We start from the raw sequence: 19,699 nt of genomic DNA, 5'->3' as shown, positions 1-19,699 counted from the left end.
TATGGAAAGCAGTACGGAAAAGAGGTGTGCTTTGATAGTACAACTTGTTTGTTTTGTTTTGTTTTGGAATTTTCCCCCAAATCTACACGAGGGCTATTTGTACTAGCCATCCCTGATTTAGCAGTATAAGACTAGATGGAAGGCAACTAGTCATCACCATTCACCACAAACTCTTGGGCTATTCTTTATCAACAAATAGTGGGCTTGACCTTAACAATATAACGCTCGTACGGCTGAAAGGACAAGCATGTTTGGTGTGGCGAGGATTCGAACTCGTGACTCTCAGATAATGAGTCGAGCGCCGTAACTACCTGGCCATGCCGGGCCTCAGTATATTGAACTTCAACAAGTTGAGGGGCGCAATGGATTACAAAATTCCACCCCTCTTAACATTTATTTCCCCATTTTATTCCTATTAATTTAAGAAGAAATAACGTCAAGTAAGATTGTTTTCTTAGTAGAGGTCCCCATCCCAGTACCACAGCGGCATGTCTATGGACTTACAACGCTCGAAACTGGGGTGAGATAACTGTGATGGGCGGAGCACAGGTAGCCCCATTGTACAGCTTAATTACAAATAAACATTGGAGATAAATATTAAGCATAACTCCGATTTTAAAGCACTCTTACTTGTGATTTGTTCTTTTGACTTTCTGTTAAGTTAGATTTATATTTTGTGTATAAAATATACATGTAAATGGTATACAATTGCCTCGTAAATTGCTGGCAAAACAACTATTTCGTAAATATTCTGTCGTTGTCTGAAGTTTTATCAAAATATATCCATGACATGTGAGATAAAAGTTTATTAATATTACTGTAAACAAAAAAAATGTATGTAACGATTAAGCCTAACAGGTATTGGCGAATACAAGTAACTAACTCTGTATAAAAAACAACACACACTTTATAATATAATACTGTTAAGCCTAACAGGTATTGGCGAATACAAGTAACTAACTCTGTATAAAAAAAACAACACACACTTTATAATATAATACTGTTAAGCCTAACAGGTATTGGCGAATACAAGTAACTAACTCTGTATAAAAAAACAACAACACACACTTTATAATATAATACTGTATCACACAGACTCGTTTTGTTTCATTCGAGTAACGACATATTTATTTTAACAATTATGTAAATACTACGTCCCCTAGGCAACATGTACATAGTAAAGTTAACCGTGTAGCAGATTTCCATCTGAATTTAAGAATTATTGATAATTTAATAAGATTTAGAAACCATTTAGTTTTCAAAATATAACCGCCCTTCATCATGTCTAACTAATCAGGTCACAAAATATGTGCCTTCTTTATGTTTCCTAAGGTTGGCCTATAAAACGTACCTGTAAGTCTAATCTCTCAAATATTAAAAGAGCTATTCTCATCAACAATGCATATATATATAATATGATATAATATAATATAAATATATATACATTCAAACCTTATAAATGTATTATATATATATAAGGTCTGAATAATGGTTTGGGACCATTTATAAATCTATTAAAAAGCAAAAAATATTAATGTATTTAAAACGGTTGTTCTATCACACCAAATGACAAATTTAATTTTACCATTAGTTTAAATTGCTGCACAATAACAATACTGCCGCTCTAAGATGCTAAAGCAGTTTATCTCTCAGTTGATAAGATACAAAATTCTGGGCCAAATTTGTAAACGTAGGCACTAATTGGTTGTAATTAATCTTACTTAGAAGCATCGTTATGAAACTTGAGACTGGGAAAACAATCACTGAATATATTACTTTAGAGAAAGAAGTGTGCCTTTAATAATTTCCATGTTAAAATCCTTGTATATGTAGTAATTTCTATAGTTAGTTAGACAAACAGTTATTACTAGTCAAATATACATGACTAGATTCACAAACAACAAATCGTGAGGTACTAAGAAAGGTTTCCTCTTCACTGGTTATTTAGAAGTGCGCATGTGCAACCTGATGAGTAATTCCCAAATGGTATAATCTGTTACGCTACTCTATGGGCCAGTTATTTTGACTTTCCCTGGTGGCAGAATCTACAAGCTGAAATACCGTCCAGAGTAAAAAACACATTGGAACTGACGTACAGTGGTGAACAGACGAATGAAAACGTGCTTGTAATAACAGTTGGTTTAATTGGTTAAAATAATTATTATCCTTATTATTTGATTAATACATTTTTGTTATATTGGAAGCAACAGAGGCAGAGTTTGAATTTTTCGTTGAGTTAACAATGCCTTATCTGTTGGAAAACCTAGGAAGGCCAATTGAAGTGCATTTGGTAAGTATCGCAATATGGTTACTTCGGTATGTAATTGACAAGGATTAGCTTCTCAATGTTAATTTTTTCTAACTATCTGAAGTGTCAACAGGGAAAGTTTTATATCTTAATTAAAAAAATCGAGATTTCAAGAATTGTACTCTGATCTGAAAATAAAATTATGTGAAGAGATTACAAACGAAACTGTGGTGCTTAGAACCTGAAACCCTCCGTTCTAGGCAGTTCCTTTAATCAAGTGAATAACTGGGTAGAAATGTAAAAGGACTGAATGTGGACTCTGAACGATACGTATCTCGAAATGTTAAAGTCCAGAATTAATTTATTAGAAAATGTTGTTGGTTAAAAGATCATTGACAACATACATGTTTTGGGAGTTTGAGACTACCTGAAATTAAACTCAGAAAGGGCTGGACTCGAACCCAAGACTACGTTCGTTTTCATTGTGTTATTTAATCTCTGCATGTTGAGTTTCTGGTGTTAGAGCAAAATCTATGTCAAGGAAGTTAGACTAAAAGAAAACATTTTTTTTCATTCTTCTGTGCATTTTGCAAGAATTCAAGGTTCCATTTGAGTTATAAACTTGTCTCAGTTGTTTATTTATCTGGTTTCAGAAATAGCTGGTTTTACTTATATATAATTTAACTAATCCATCGTCTGATGAGTCCTTGAGATCCGTTATTTTGCAGTATCTTCTTTTCCTTTGCCTTATACGTGTATTGGTTTGTTTTCAATTTTGCGAGGCCTGGCATGGCCAAGCGTGTTAAGGTGTGCGACTCGTAATCTGAGGGTCGCGAGTTCGCATCCCCGTCGCGCCAAACATGCTCGCCCTTTCAGCCGTGGGGGCGTTATAATGTTACGGTCGATCCACTATTCGTTGGTGAAAGAGTAGCCCAAGAGTTGGCTGTGGGTGGTGATGACTAGCTGCCTTCCCTCTAGTCTTACACTGCTAAATTAGGGACATCTCGACATCACAGATTGGATCTCTAATCAGACATGGGGCCTGAAACTCAAACTAATATATATTCAACTTCTAATTTATTAAGGGATTAATCTCTAATCAGACATGGGGCCTGAAACTCAAACTAATATATATTCAACTTCTAATTTATTAAGGGATTAATCTCTAATCAGACATGGGGCCTGAAACTCAAACTAATATATATTCAACTTCTAATTTATTAAGGATTAATCTCTAATCAGACATGGGGTCTGAAACTCAAACTAATATATATTCAACTTCTAATTTATTAAGGGATTAATCTCTAATCAGACATGGGGTCTGAAACTCAAACTAATATATATTCAACTTCTAATTTATTAAGGGATTAATCTCTAATCAGACATGGGGCCTGAAACTCAAACTAATATGTATTCAACTTTTAATTTATTAAGGGATTAATGATGAGGTAAACAGCATTCATACTCAAAATTATTTATATTTAAATATTCATACATTAACTTTCCACGTGTCACTAATCAACGTTTCTCTCCTTCGACTTAAATTTACCACTATAATAATTGTGAATCATTATATTTATTTTATGATGGCAATCGCTGTTTATTACTAAAGCTCGTAGTTTTTTATTACACTTGCTGCTTTTGCCTGTAATGCGAAGTTTGATGACATCTCAGCATTTAATTAATTTAGCTGAAAAAAAAAACATATTTAAAACTAACAAAAATCTCAGGGTGGTTGTTTGAAGTTAGTTTGTTAATTTTGGTTTGTCTAAATTTAAGCACAAAGCTGCACAATGGACATTTTCTACTCTACCCACCACGGGTATCAAAACCCACTTTCTAGCGTTGTAAGTCTGAGCCAGTTCGTTAAAGGCTTTTTCTACATTGGTTAAAAAAACTGACAAAGAAATTCGCTGAGATATAATATTTATTAACAACATCGATTTAAATTAAATATGAATAAATGTGTATCGTGAAACATGAATATTCATCCACTTGAAATAAGAAAAGTAAACGCAGCTGTCATAGAATATTAAAAGGTGTTTTAAGTTCTTTATTCCTTGTTTTTTGTAACAAAATTTGCAGTAGATTTTTGACGAAGTACACGCTGTCTAAAACCATTATTCATAATTATTTGATTACAAATTGTAATTAACAGGGTTCTAAAGTACGACTAATTGCACTAGATGTTTGAACTAAAAGCATGTCATTACCTCACTGATTGAATGACGAAAACGTTAAAAAATGATTAGTTATGTAATGTGCATATGTTAGTCTTATGAACACCAGTGACCCTAATGATGTTAATAAACTGTAATAAAAGATGGGTTGTGTACCATCCACAGTTACAAAACAATGATTTAAATGTGTCTAACACTAACTTCTCTCTACCATTGTTTTCTAGAATTCTGTGTAGTTAAAACTGTTAAACTTAAATATGAATAATGTACTGTCCTCTTCCGTGAAGGAATATTGGATGTCGTCAGACATAGTGAATGGGGTTTAATACTGTAGTGATAAGATGAGTTGCACATCGGTTTCATTATAAAGGTTTTATCATGGGTGTGACTTTATCACAGGATTAACTGCCACACCCTAAGCATGTTATTAAACCAATTGAATTTCCTGGCGCATGAGCACTAGCACATTAAAACTTTATCCATAAAAGCTCTTTTTAAAAACGAGGAAAGTGGATTTTTAGGTCGTTTCCTACTCTCTTAAAATGATAATTTATGCAATTACGCACATAGCCTGTTGACAAATCTTGAAGTGAAACAGTTTGACGCATATAGCCTGTTGACAAATCTTGAAGTGAAACGGTTTGACGCATATAGCCTGTTGACAAATCTTGAAGTGAAACGGTTTGACGCATATAGCCTGTTGACAAATCTTGAAGTGAAACAGTTTGACGCATATAGCCTGTTGACAAATCTTGAAGTGAAACAGTTTGACGCATATAGCCTGTTGACAAATCTTGAAGTGAAACAGTTTGACGCATATAGCCTGTTGACAAATCTTGAAGTGAAACAGTTTGACGCATATAGCCTGTTGACAAATCTTGAAGTGAAACAGTTTGACGCATACAGCCTGTTGACAAATCTTGAAGTGAAACAGTTTGACGCATATAGCCTGTTGACAAATCTTGAAGTAAAACACTTTGACGCATATAGCCTGTTGACAAATCTTGAAGTGAAACGGTTTGACGCATATAGCCTGTTGACAAATCTTGAAGTGAAACGGTTTGTCTAAAATCATTAGTTTGAGGTATTACAATAGAAAATATGGAACTGTATAAATACATGTGAATACGTATATTCCTTTTCCTTGTAGTGGTTGGATCTAGAGTTTCTCCAAGTTAACAGTTATTTATCTTTCTAATAATTGGATCTTAATTTATCCAAGCTAACAGTTATTTATCCTTCTAATAATTGGATCTATAGTTTATCCAAGTTAACAATTATTTATCCATCTAATAATTAGATCTATAGTTATTCCAAGTTAACAATTCTTTATCGTTCTATGAATTGGATCTATAGTTTTTCAAAGTTGACAATTATGTATCCCTCTAATAATTAGATCTTAAGTTACTCCAAGTTAACAATTATTTATTCTTCTAAGAATTGGATCTATAGTTTATCCAAGTTAATAATTCTTCATCCTTCTAAGAATTGGATCTATAGTTTATTCAAGTTAACAATTCCTTATCTTTCTAATAATTGGATCCATAGTTTATAGAAGTTAACAATTCTTTATTGTTTTCAGAATTGGATCTATTGTTTCTCCAAGTTAACAATTATTTATCCTTCGAAAATTATATCTATAGTTCCTCGAGCTAACAATTCATTATCATTATAAGAATTGGATCTATAGTTTATTATTGTTGACAGTTCTTTCTTGTTTCAGTAAAAAGAGTGTGTTATATCATAATGTTTCAAACTTACTAGTAGAGGAAAGTAATAATACCACCCACCTTATACACCTTTACAGAAGTCCACCCACTCGTGTTAATATCAGTTTATATTGTCCCAAATGTTTATTAAAAACTATGCAAGTACTGGATATGTCGAATTTCGATTTATTATTAATCCAAATCGACATATTTAAGTCATAAATGACGTAATATGTACTAGATTAACACCAGGTATAGCGATTAGTTCGTTCAGGTTAACTCGTACTGTATACGCGTTAAAGTACAGGAACTTCGACATAAGTTAACATAACGAATCCACATAAATCAACAAATATCCTGTGTTATATTGATATTACATGAACTAAAGGTTTGTGTATGACGATGAATGAACTTCCCTAACACTTCGTCATAACTGCAAAATATTAACAGAACTATTCGAGACCATAATGCAACAAATTTGAACCGCTTCTGAATTTCAACACATGGCTTTCAATTGACCGAATGATGTTTAACTCTGAAAATGATGGATTGAGAGCCACCTAGAGTGATAAACATTTATTGTAAAATAATGAGAATGTTTTTACATGAATTAATTTTTTTATTCAACTTCACGATTGGCTAGGTGAATATATTTAATATTAAAATATTGCTTTGACTAGTTGTGTTAAATAGAAAAGTTGTGTAAGTTTAATGTGAAAGCTGTTTATGTACATAATATTTAGGGTTGGCATTTACACAAAATGTTTCATCAGAAAAAAAGGCAACAGAAGATTTTCACTTTCGCGCGCAAAACAATAGATTTTTTAATGTTTTTTAACTTTGCTTACAAAAACTAATTTTGATTAAATTCCAAATGTTTGAAGAACGAAACTTCCGAAAGCATCATTGAAAATAGAATTAGAGTGAATCTCGATTATTACTGGATATAGACTCGATTTTTTTTTTAATTTTGCGCAAAGCTACTCGAGGGCTATCTGCGCTAGCCGTCCCTAATTTAGCGGTGTAAGACTAGAGAGAAGGCAGCTGGTCATCACCACCCACAGCCAACTCTTGGGTTACTCTTTTACCAACAAATAGTGGGATTGACCGTCACATTATAGCTCCCCCACGGCTGAAAGGGCGAACATGTTTGGTGCGACCGGGATTCGAACCCGCGACCCTCAGATTATGAGTTGAACGCCTTAACCCACCTGGCCTTGCCGGGCCCTTGCCGGAAATGCACTCCTTCACGTGTTCTCGTTACGTTTTCTAGGTAACAGAGTATTGCATGTACTAGACGAAGTATCACTGCAGATAGTCCCTTTTACGTGTGTTGTTATCCATGTATGTTTGTGTTTGGGGGGCTATTTAATTGAATCGCTTTATTGTTAACTTGAACCTGCTTTACATGACTAATGAATTCGTTAGCTAAAAGCCTGGCACGGCCAGGTAGTTAGGGTTCTCCACTCATAATCTGAGAATCGAGAGTTCGAATCGCCGTCACATCTAACGACCTCACCCTTTCAGCCGTAGGGGTGTTATTATGTAACAGGCAATTCCATTATTAATTGTAAAAGAGTAGCCTAAGAGTTGACTGTGGGTGGTGATGACTAGTTGCTTTCCTTCTAGTCTTACACTGCTAAATTAGGGACGGTTAGCGCAGATAGACCTCGAGTAGCTTTGCGCGAAATTCAAAACAAACAAACAGTAAAACTGATTAATTTGAATTTCTTACTGACGAACCTCCAGTTACAGGTAATTGATCCTGACGAACCGTCAACTAACGGTAAATGGTCCTCATGAACATTCATTAAGAGCTAATAGATTCTGACGAAACTTCAGTTACAGGTAATTGGTCCTGATGAAACTCCAGTTGTAGGTAAATTTTCCTTACGAACATTCATTTACAGGTAGTTGATTCTGACGAACAATCAGTTTTAAGTCACATGATGAGTTTAGTTGAGGGTAAAATACAAATTCTGTTTTAAATCCTCAGGTGTTCGCAGATTTTAAAGTTTTAATTCTAACAGTATCCCGTGTACTAAGAGGGCTAAAATTTCATTTGTACTTACAGAAATACGTTTTCGTTCACACTCGTGTTTGGATCCTGAAATGAAGGGGTTAATTCGAGTAATACGAATAAACATTATTGTTGAAATGTTATCAAACAAAGATAAATATCAGTGTAACGCTATGGAGACGTTTTCAATTTGTTTTTGTCTTGAGGATATCAGTAATAACATGGGCCCAGTTGAGAACATGAAACCTATTTTCATACTAAAAGCCATTGTGTGTTTTTATAATAACAGGACGTTTTGGTGACGGAACTCGCTCTTCGTGATATTTTTGTTATTATTATTTATGTACTCGTTGTTAATACGCTAATTTCTGAAGATTTGCTAAAATGTATTTTACTTCCTAGTCAGCTCATCCAATGAATGACGACTTTTGGGCAACTTTTGATGTCTCAGTAAAGTAACATATAAAGTAAATTTTTAATTATGTATTGAATATGTTTGAAGTAGGATATGTACAACTAAAAATATAGTCGTGAAAATGGACAGAAACATTTTAAATTGTATTAAGAATAGCAAAAAGAAACGTTTCTTTAAATCGCGAAAATCCTGAAAGTGTTATAGTTCTGAACAAGGGGGCCCGGCACGGCCAAGCGTGTTAAGGCGTTCGACTCGTAATCCGAGGGTCGCGGGTTCGAATCTCGGTCGCACCAAAACATGCTCGCCCTTTCAGTCGTGGGGGCGTTATAATGTGACGGTCAATCCCACTATTCGTTGGTAAAAAAGTAGCTCAAGAGTTGGCGGTGGGTGGTGATGACTAGCTGCCTTCCCTCTAGTCTTACACTGCAAAATTAGGGATGGCTAGCGCAGATAACCCTCGTGTAGTTTTTCGTGAAATTCAAAAACAAAGAAACAAACAATTGAACAGAAGCGCCCCACATTTCGCAGCCAGTGCTTCATCATCACCTGGATGCGGTCTTATTTTTAACATTAATCTCTGACTGGAGTCGGTCTGTTGGTATTTAGTATCATGCACCACCAACTTTTGTTATTTATTTGCTTTAATAAACCATCATTTCCTTTTAAAAGTGACTCCAGATCAAGAGAAATTTTATGATCCATTCCTCAGACGGTAACTCCATACATTCTAGAGTGCTGAAATCGTTTTCAAGTTGAGCTTCTGAGCTGAACAACGTAGATTCTAAACGTTATTTACCTCAAATCATTAGTGGATACCGCATTAGCAGGTAGTATTGTATTTTCATACTGAAGAACATACGGACTTTTCTTATAGAATTTCATGAATATTTGCTCTCTAGCTGATTAATGGTTTTACGTCAAAGTTTTAAAGTTTATGGTTGAGAAGTTAGAACCTGAAGCATCCTCTGTGATGTGACTGTCGATACCAAGCAAATAACAAGTAATGAAGTTCTTCGTTGACCCATATGATGATTTCCAATTGTTCACCATACAAATGATGAATTTAAGACATCATTACATACTGTACCTTGATTTCTTGGCTATGAAGAGCTATTGTCCGTCTGTAAAGTCCAGGAGCATCAAGTTCCCTGCACAAAGTAAATCTCATAACCTACAGTTTATAACACCATAACACCTATTTTGGTTATTGGTTCATAATACCAACACCTGTTTCAGTTTTGGTGAATGTTCATCAACTTCTTTCTTTGTGGCTGCTTGATCTTGAACAGGGCGTTTGTTGCACCTAGTGACTTTTATAATTGATAAGGAAACAGTATTGCAAATTTGCGTGCTCAGTGGGAGGGGGGGGGACAGTTGCTAACTGCACGTGTGCTGTCATAGTGCTCTTGGTACTTAGTGTATATTTCATTTATCGAAACCTAAAGAGACTCCAGTGGCTCTAATAGCTATAACTCTGAAAAGGTAAAGGCGTTTAGTGAGTCATTGAAATTTAATGAGATCCCTTAAAAGTAAGCGGAAGCATACCCACGACATTTTAAAATAGTTAAAAAGAGGACAACCAAAACTATGTTGAGTAAATGTCTGAGAATATTTGAGGAGGTTTACAGTGAGATCTCTGTTGATTTATTGCAAACGCTATTAGCTGAGTATGAAATGAGCATTGTAATGAGCATTGCTGTCAAAAATTTAAGAAGGGTGAGAAATACGGAGTACGGTGTACGGAGTACGGTGTTATGTTACAGGGTAGAAAATTTATCACTTAAATGGGCTTATGGAAGTGATAAAACTTCCAAATCATCTTTTTTTTATTATTTCGAACGTAAGAACATTTACAGGAAGAAGAATAAGAATATATCCTATCAGCCAATTTGCATTAGGCCTTGAAATAAAAATCAGATACAAACATGGCGTCGTTGTTTATAAAGTAATCTAAAAACAAGGATTTTGTCATAACACTATTTACAATGTCCTCATTACTTATGTTATGGAATAGATACTCATTTCACAGTTCGGTACCTCAGGTATTATGAAACGTACACGTTTCTATTCTGTATGAGTACTGAAGTGTATCACTGAAGTAGGAGATACGTCCTACGTATTTTCCTTTGTATCTACTGTATACGCTTATATTTTGTAGATAACGATTCTTTATATTGTTTCTATAATATCACTTTCAATGTACATACCTGGTTAGAGACAGAGACATCTATTGGTGAAGGGCATTAATAATTTTAAAGTTTTGAAAGTGATTAATAATTAATTACTAAATCCTTCTGATGTTATTCTTAATTTGAACATGTATAATTACTGATATCACTTCTAGTTAGCCCATGTATAATAACTGGTATCACTTCTAGTTAGCCCATGTATAGTTACTGATATCACTTCTAGTTAGCCCATGTATAATAACTGGTATCACTTCTAGTTAGCCCATGTATAGTTACTGATATCACTTCTAGTTAGCCCATGTATAATTACTGATATCACTTCTAGTTAGCCCATGTATAATTACTGATATCACTTCTAGTTAGCCCATGTATAATTACTGATATCACTTCTAGTTAGCCCATGTATAACAACTGGTATCACTTCTAGTTAGCACATGTATGGTTAGTGATATCACTTCTAGTTAGCACATGTATAGTTACTGATATCACTTCTAGTTAGCCCATGTATAATTACTGATATCACTTCTAGTTTGGTCATGTATAGTTACTGATATCACTTCTAGTTAGCCCATGTATAATTACTGATATCACTTCTAGTTTGGTCATGTATAGTTACTGATATCACTTCTAGTTTGGTCGTGTATAGTTACTAATATCACTTCTAGTTAGCCCATGTATAGTTACTGATATCACTTCTAGTTTGGTCATGTATAGTTACTGATATCACTTCTAGTTTGGTCATGTATAGTTACTGATATCACTTCTAGTTTGGTCATGTATAGTTACTGATATCACTTCTAGTTTGGTCATGTATAGTTACTGATATCACTTCTAGTTTGGTCATGTATAGTTACTGATATCACTTCTAGTTTGGTCATGTATAGTTACTGATATCACTTCTAGTTTGGTCATGTATAGTTACTGATATCACTTCTAGTTTGGTCATGTATAGTTACTGATATCACTTCTAGTTTGGTCATGTATAGTTACTGATATCACTTCTAGTTAGCCCATGTATAGTTACTGATATCACTTCTAGTTTGGTCATGTATAGTTATTGATATCACTTCTAGTTTGGTCATGTATAGTTACTGATATCACTTCTAGTTAGCCCATGTATAATTACTGATATCACTTCTAGTTTGGTCATGTATAGTTACTGATATCACTTCTAGTTTGGTCATGTATAGTTACTGATATCACTTCTAGTTTGGTCATGTATAATTACTGATATCACTTCTAGTTTGGTCATGTATAGTTACTGATATCACTTCTAGTTAGCCCATGTATAGTTACTGATATCACTTCTAGTTTGGTCATGTATAGTTACTGGTATCACTTCTAGTTTGGTCATGTATAGTTACTGATATCACTTCTAGTTTGGTCATGTATAATTACTGATATCACTTCTAGTTTGGTCATGTATAGTTACTGATATCACTTCTAGTTTGGTCATGTATAATTACTGATATCACTTCTAGTTTGGTCATGTATAGTTACTGATATCACTTCTAGTTTGGTCATGTATAGTTACTGATATCACTTCTAGTTTGGTCATGTATAGTTACTGATATCACTACTAGTTAGCCCATGTATAGTTAATGATATCACTTCTAGTTAGCCCATGTGTAATTACTGTATCAATGATATTGATATAACAATGTTGGTATATAGACATGTATCAACTGTTGGTTTGAATATTAATGGAAAAGTTGGAATTTGGTGATAACCTATACTGATGAATTAACTCCTGATAGAAAAATTTTCAGTAAGTAAATCTACCTGTCTATATGAATGAGTAAACCATCACTTTTATTTATATATATATATATAAGTATGGAAACATTCATCTTTATTTATATACATATATTAGTTTGGAGAGCGTGGTTCAGGTGTTCAGTGTAAACAAATTCAGGACTTCCACAAACTCCATGAAAAGTGTGTTCGCGATGGAACCTTATTTGAAGACCCGGATTTTCCCGCTTGTGATTCTACGGTCTTTTTCAGCTGTACTCCGCCTAGACCTTTTAAATGGAAACGACCTCATGTAAGTCTAAAATATTGTTTCATATATCTATTATAAAACTTTTTATTGTCAAGGGCAAAACTTTATTTTCCGTCCATATAAAACGTTCCTCAGTTCTATAGAATTATAAAATTATTAGTTGATTCTACGTGAAACTAAAACGTGAGCCAATGATCTTCAATGCAATGTTCACAGCGGGAAATAAACCTTTCATAAACCTTTTTTTTTTTCTTTTTTACATAAGAAAAACTAATATTATCTGAATATTTATCTAAATTTCTGGAGGTGAAAATGTCACTGACAAAAGAAACGCTTCTTGTCAATGTAATGTATTCGTCATCAAAAACAGTGTTTCGTTTTGACATTATGAATGTGCTATTATTTCTACATATTCAGTCCCTTCTATGGCGACCCGGCATGGCTCGGTGATTAAGGCACTCGACTCGTAATCTGAGGGTTGCGGGTTCGAATATCCGTCACACTACACATGCAAGCCCTTTCAACCGTGGTGGCATTACAAAGTGACCCTCAATCTCACTATATTCGTTGGTAAAAGAGTAGCCCAAGAGTTGGCGGTGGGTGATGATGAATAGTTACCTTTCCTGTAGCTTTACTCTGCTAAATTAGGGATAGTTAGCGCAGGTAGCCCTAGTGTAACTATGCGCGATATTCGAACCAAACCCTTCTATGAATCAACGTATGTGTAATAGTCATATATAAATATTTTTTTAGAATTATTTTATAGAGATAATTGAAGATTCGTGATCGAGTTTCGGTTTTTAGGCTTAGATTCAAATAGTTTTTAAGTCATTGTACATAATTATTTCCCGCTATGAAAATTGCATTGAAGATCATTGGCTCACGTTTTAGTTTCACGTTGAATCAACTAATACTTGTATAATTCAAAAGAACTGAGGAACATTTTATATGGACGTAAAATACAGTTTTGCCCTTGACAATAAAAAGTCCATCTGATTTCTACTGTGGTGTTGGTCAAAGCCTGATGGACTTCAAGTGATTTTCCTGTTTATTTTTAACTTTTAACAGAACTTTGTTAATTTTATCTCCATGTTTTTATGAAAAACACTTGCAGAATACTGTAGAAAATTTTGTGTTTCTAAATTATGCAACAAATGGAGTCTTGGTCATACCTGTGCAATAAAATTCACGTTGTATTAACAATATAGCAGTAATATATTTTCACGATTTGTCCTCGCTCTCTATACAAAAGAATTAAAGTATCGTTAAGATACACTGAAAGCCATTTTTTTTTCATGTTCAGCATAAAAGATAATGATTTATTCAAAGTCGTGAATCACGTTCGTTGTCTAAATAAAAACTATTTTCAAGGCTTCCAACTTGGCAAATGTTCGACTATTGTCGCTGACTTTATATATATATATATCACTCTATTAAACATAGAAAAAAATTATAAACTGTTAACGGAGAAGTTAGAACTGTTGGGTTTTTATAGAGTGAGCTATATCCTCATTAACAGCTATTACTAAAAACCATTGTCCCCCAGTGGCTCAGCGGTATGTCTGCGGATTTACAACGCTAAAAATCGGGTTTCGATACCCGTGGTGGGCAAAGCACAAATATCCCAATGAGTAGCTTTGCTCCCCGCTAGTACAGCGGTATGTCTCCGGATTTACAACGCTAAAATCAGGGGTTCGATTCCCCTCGGTGGGCTGAGCAGATAGCCCTTTGTGGCTTTGCTATAAGAAAAACACACTAAAAATCTAATCATAATCTTATTACGTGAATAGTGAATAACAGCTTCTTCGTACAGATACAAGAAAACAGCGTTTCTTGTCCATAATAATGTTTCGGTCTACGATCACAGAAATATGTTGTCTGTTTTAATGCACAAAACAAACTGGCCCGCATTTTCGTAAAACCAACACCTTAATATTCTAAGATCAGTATAAGTTATGTTTAATATGTGCTTTAACAATTATTGATCACCCAAAGTAAATCATAGCTTGTGATGTAATCTAATGTGTATATATCATACATTATTAGCAAATACTGTTCACCATTGAAATGAAAGAATAATTGTTAGAGGGGTCATTTTGACCAAAAAGTAGATTAGTTGTTTTATTTAAAAGTTTCCACAAACGCATAAAATTATAGAAATTCGTAATGTCATTACATCATAATAAAGGTTTCGTAATGTCATTACATCATAATAAAGGTAGTTTTTTTAACAAAGTAACATCATTCAGAGTCGCCATGATTTACCTGAATGACTGATTTATGTATCTTCTACATAAAATGTTGACTTGTATCAGAGAATCTTTCAATTATTTTGTTTCTTTTCCATATAGAAGAGAGATGGTTTTGCGGAATGACTAAGGCGAGGATTTGGTATTGCTAGTGGTATAATTATTGGTATAATAGTGCGAATAATTGTACCGTTAGTAATGGAAAATAACGTCAAAAACAGGGAAATCAGTTCTGGCCACACTGCAACCCCATCTATAGTTGATCATACAACTCATTACTGAAACAAATAACTGCTTTTTAACAAATTTTAAAAATATTTGAAAAAAACTACATTGACTAAGTTTATTTTTCTCAGTTTTATAAAAAAAACTCATTACATTTTTAATTATAACACTTCATTTAAAGGTTAAATTTGTGAACAAGGAAATAGTGTCCAGGCTATCACGATAAACAGATTTATCAAAATGTAATGTGTTTTTGTAAATAAATAAAATTTAAAACTATGTATAACAGTGTAGCCATCACAAACGTTTTTTTTTCTTCTAGAAAATATACTAAAATTAAGCTAGTTTAAATGTTGTATACTACTAGCTTGACATGAACGATTGTTCTGTGAGGCCCAGTATAGCCAAATGGTTAGGAGACTTGACTTGCTGTTTGCAGATTCGAATCTCCGTCCTACCAAACGTGCTTGCTCTTTCAGCTGTAGAGGCATTATAATATTACGGTCAATCCCATTATTCGTTGGTAAAAGAGTAGCCCAAGAGTTGGCGGTGGGTGGTGATGACTAGTTACCTCCCCTTTACTCTTTCATTACTAAGTTGGTGCAGATATCCCTTGCGTGAAATTAGAACAAAGTTGTTTTGTGATTCTTTGGTAAATCATATAATACATTAAAATATGAACTTAGAGGTTTTATATTGTTATAAATATTATTAAGGCCTAACCTCCGTTGACACAGCGCTAAGTCTATGCTGAAATTCGGGGATCGATTCCTCGCCGTGGGCACAAATGATGTAGCTTTGTTAGGAAATGAACAAACTTTTATCTTATTTATGCAAACTTATTCTTTTGGTTTTGTTAGATTTATTTTTTTAGTTTTTTTATGTTAATATTTTTCAAAACCTTAGTGATATAATCCCAGCATTTCAATATTATGCTACCATTATTTTTAATTAGTTATTTATTTTATTTTTATCTCATTTTACAATTATGATAAATTTGTTTTTCTTAAAGTCTATAAAATTACTGCTTCTTCTCTCATGATTTGTTATCATGAAGGCATTCCGAAACAAAACCTGAAAGAGTTTGAAACCTTTTGAAAGTTTACATAATCTCACCAGTTAACTAACTGTTCTGAACTGCTTTAAAATAATTCCGAAATAGTACAAAGTTCACCAGCTGAGTTTTTTGGACAAATTAGAGAAATCAAAACCACTGGCTGAAACATTTCTTTTATCCATGTGAAAGGCGCGTTATCTTTGATGACAATATGTTAGGCTTAACTAAGCTTTATTTCCCTAAACACACGAAATAAACTTGAAAAACGAAAGTCTTTGTTCCGTTTTACGAAATGATTGGTATGGTTTATTTTAAAATTTGGCGCAAAGCTATCTAGGCTAACCGTCCCTATTTTAGCAGTATAAGACTAGAGGGAAGGTAACAAGTCATCACCACCCACCACCAACTCTTGGGCTTCTCTTTTACCAACGAATAGTGGAATTGACCGTCACATCATAACGCCCCACGGCTGAAAGGGCGAGCATGTTTGGTGTGACGGGGATTCGAACCTGCGCCCCTCAGATTAGGGGTCGAGTGCCTTAACCACCTGGCCATGTCGGGCCTTTACAAAATGAAATACTATAACCATGTAATTATAACATGAAACCACAACATAATATTTAAAGTGAGTATGACCAAGTTAATACAACTCATTTCTGAAGAATAGAACAATTTTTATTAAACTACGTAAAAACAGATATAATTTTCCATGGAATATAAACCAAAATCACATAAATTTTTAATTTTTTTTAACTCTAGACATTTTTTTCCCCAAAAGAGTACTAAACAGTATGTGTGTGTTTTCTTATTAAAAAACCACATCGGGCTATCTGTTAAGCCGACCGAGGGGAATCGAACCCCTAATTTTAGCGTTGTAAATTCGTTGTAAAAATGTTTTCTGGATGCAGAAAGTATTTATAGTGTGTGAAAAATGAAACACGCGGAGATCACGTGCACACAGATCTCTACTACGTATAACAAAGTAAGAAATTGTGGCCAAAAGTAGAGAAATGTTACTAGGTCCATGGTTTGAATCTTTCAGGAACTAACTGAGAAGCCGAAACTCTTCCATGAGGGCGCCACTAGGTTTGATGTCGTTCAAGGTGAACTAGGTGAGAGTGTGATTTACCCAGTGATATTTATTTAATGCAGTGTGACTTTTTAAAGGTGGTTTTATCTTTGCATACCAATAATTTAATAATAAACAGTTAAGCTTAGCAATACTATTCCCCCCCTGAACAATGTGAAATACACTTGAAGACATATTTTTACAATAACATTTTATAAGAGCGGGAGAAAAAAAGAGAGCAGTCGATAATTATGCTTAACTCAACATATTTTCTAAGATGCTCGAATCAAGGTAATTTTAAACCTGTATAGATCTGTGATTAATCAGGTAGATGGCAGCTCAGAAGTGAGGGCAAAGATAAACCCTAAGTTCTACAAAATACACGAACTGTTGATGACGTTGCAACCCGTAATGACACGGATACTAGTTTAATAATATAAATAATATATATATATATATTTAATTATTCATTAATAATCATTAATTTATAAATATTTAATTATTCATTAATAATCATTAATTTATAAATATTTAATTATTCATTAATAATCATTAATTTATAAATATTTAATTAAAAGTAATAACTAATTATTAAATAAACTTAGAATATTAAAGAGTCTCTAACAAAGATGGCGACAGAAATACGACGTCACAATATTATTGTATGTACTTAGTGCTGCGTTGTTTGCATTTCTATATGATATATATAAAACTAATTACTTTTTCCTTCCAAAACGTCTGCCTGATTAACAGGGGACTGTTGGCTACTGGCTGCAATGGCCAACTTAACTCTCAATCAGGCCTTGTTCTATCGTGTGGTTCCTGATGACCAGGGGTTCGAGATTAATTATGCTGGAATTTTCCACTTCCGATTCTGGCAGTATGGTCGCTGGGTTGATGTGGTTGTAGACGACCGTCTTCCAACTTTTAATGATAACCTGGTGTTCATGCATTCTAAAGAAAAAAATGAATATTGGAGTGCTCTTCTGGAAAAAGCTTACGCCAAGTAAGTCATTATTAATAACATCAACTCTTTATTTTAATATCAACTATTTACAGTTCAACTATAAACCACAGTTACAGCACATTATATTCATGTATTGGAAAAAAGGAAGGAAAGTGACAAGAAGCAGTAACGACAAATGTAAAAAGAAAACTGGATATGAATAACCAGAAAAACGATTTATTTTTCCTACTTTAAATTACAACAAAACTTTCTTTAATCATTTAAAGTTATAGCAAGTGTCGTGAACGTCACGAGCAAAACAAAAGTATGCAATTATTATCATTCATTATACAATAAAACTGTTTGTTTAAAGAAGTAACATTATTCCTTTAGTTACTGGCTTTTTACCAGTGAGTCCCCTGATGGGACAACGATAAGTCTTCGAATTTACAACTCTAAATTCAGGGGTTCGATTCTCCTCGGTGGACGCAACAAATAGCCTGATGTGGCTTTGCTGTAAGAAAACACACACACACACACAAACTTACCAGTAAACTAAACTAGATTCTAAGCCTCTTATTGACACTTTAAGGCACGTCTAAATGACAGGCCCATCTGAACACTAGAGAGAATGGAGTTAATAAAGTGGACAGTTATTATATACAAAAAATATTTACGTAAAAGGAGAGTCATTTATGTTGGAAGTTAATTGGTGTAATTTTAGAAGTGCATTATTATTTTTTGTTTATTTTACAGAGGCAAATGTACTTTTCGTTCTTTCTTCCACAAGATCACGTTTTAGAAAGGGAAAACAAAAAAATATCTGATACTGAAAATACCCCCCCCCCCAAAAAAAAAAAAAAAAAACAAACAAAAAAACAACAAAAAAAACTTATGCACGGTTGGACTTGCAAGAGAAAAGACAAAGGATATAAACGACAGAAACTCTGCACCAAGAGAGAGTTTCCTTTTTGGTGAAAGAAACCGCTGACACCAAGCAAAAATAACTTCGCCTAGTGGTTAGGGCTCTCGACTCGCAATATAAGGGTTGTGATTTCAAATCCACTTATCAGACGTGCTCGTCCTACATGGTTGCCCACCAGGCCAGCCACCAAGGTGGAAAAATTCTTGGCTTACAGAAACAACAGCCGACCGGAAACTTGTTGGGTTTAAAGTTGTAAAGGCAAAGGCAAAAAAAAAAAAACACACACACACAAAAAACAACAACAAAAACACCTACATATTTCAACCAGTACATGTAATAGTGAATTGATACTGACAGGTAATGATGAAATCTTTTTTTATTATAAAGCGTCATAATTCTTGTTTGTTTCTTGAATTTCACGCAAAGGTATACGAAGGCTATCCGCGCTAGCCGTCTCTAATT

General features: G+C 33.9%; 1 protein-coding gene across 1 annotated transcript in view; it reads left to right on the top strand.

The window, feature by feature from the left end:
* Positions 1 to 2,078: 2,078 nt before the first annotated feature.
* Positions 2,079 to 19,699, top strand: part of LOC143229701 (calpain-B-like) — a 41,555-nt gene continuing 23,934 nt past the window's right edge. Inside the window, exons 1-4 of the mRNA XM_076462417.1 lie at positions 2,079 to 2,290; positions 12,635 to 12,808; positions 17,340 to 17,409; positions 18,120 to 18,372. Coding sequence (XP_076318532.1) covers positions 2,243 to 2,290; positions 12,635 to 12,808; positions 17,340 to 17,409; positions 18,120 to 18,372 — 545 coding nt within the window. The 5' untranslated portion in view covers positions 2,079 to 2,242. The remainder of the gene's footprint in view (positions 2,291 to 12,634; positions 12,809 to 17,339; positions 17,410 to 18,119; positions 18,373 to 19,699) is intronic.

This window comes from Tachypleus tridentatus, chromosome 1 (assembly GCF_004210375.1).
Source record: "Tachypleus tridentatus isolate NWPU-2018 chromosome 1, ASM421037v1, whole genome shotgun sequence".
NCBI lineage: Eukaryota > Metazoa > Arthropoda > Merostomata > Xiphosura > Limulidae > Tachypleus > Tachypleus tridentatus.
This window is presented reverse-complemented; position numbering and strand designations above follow the sequence as displayed.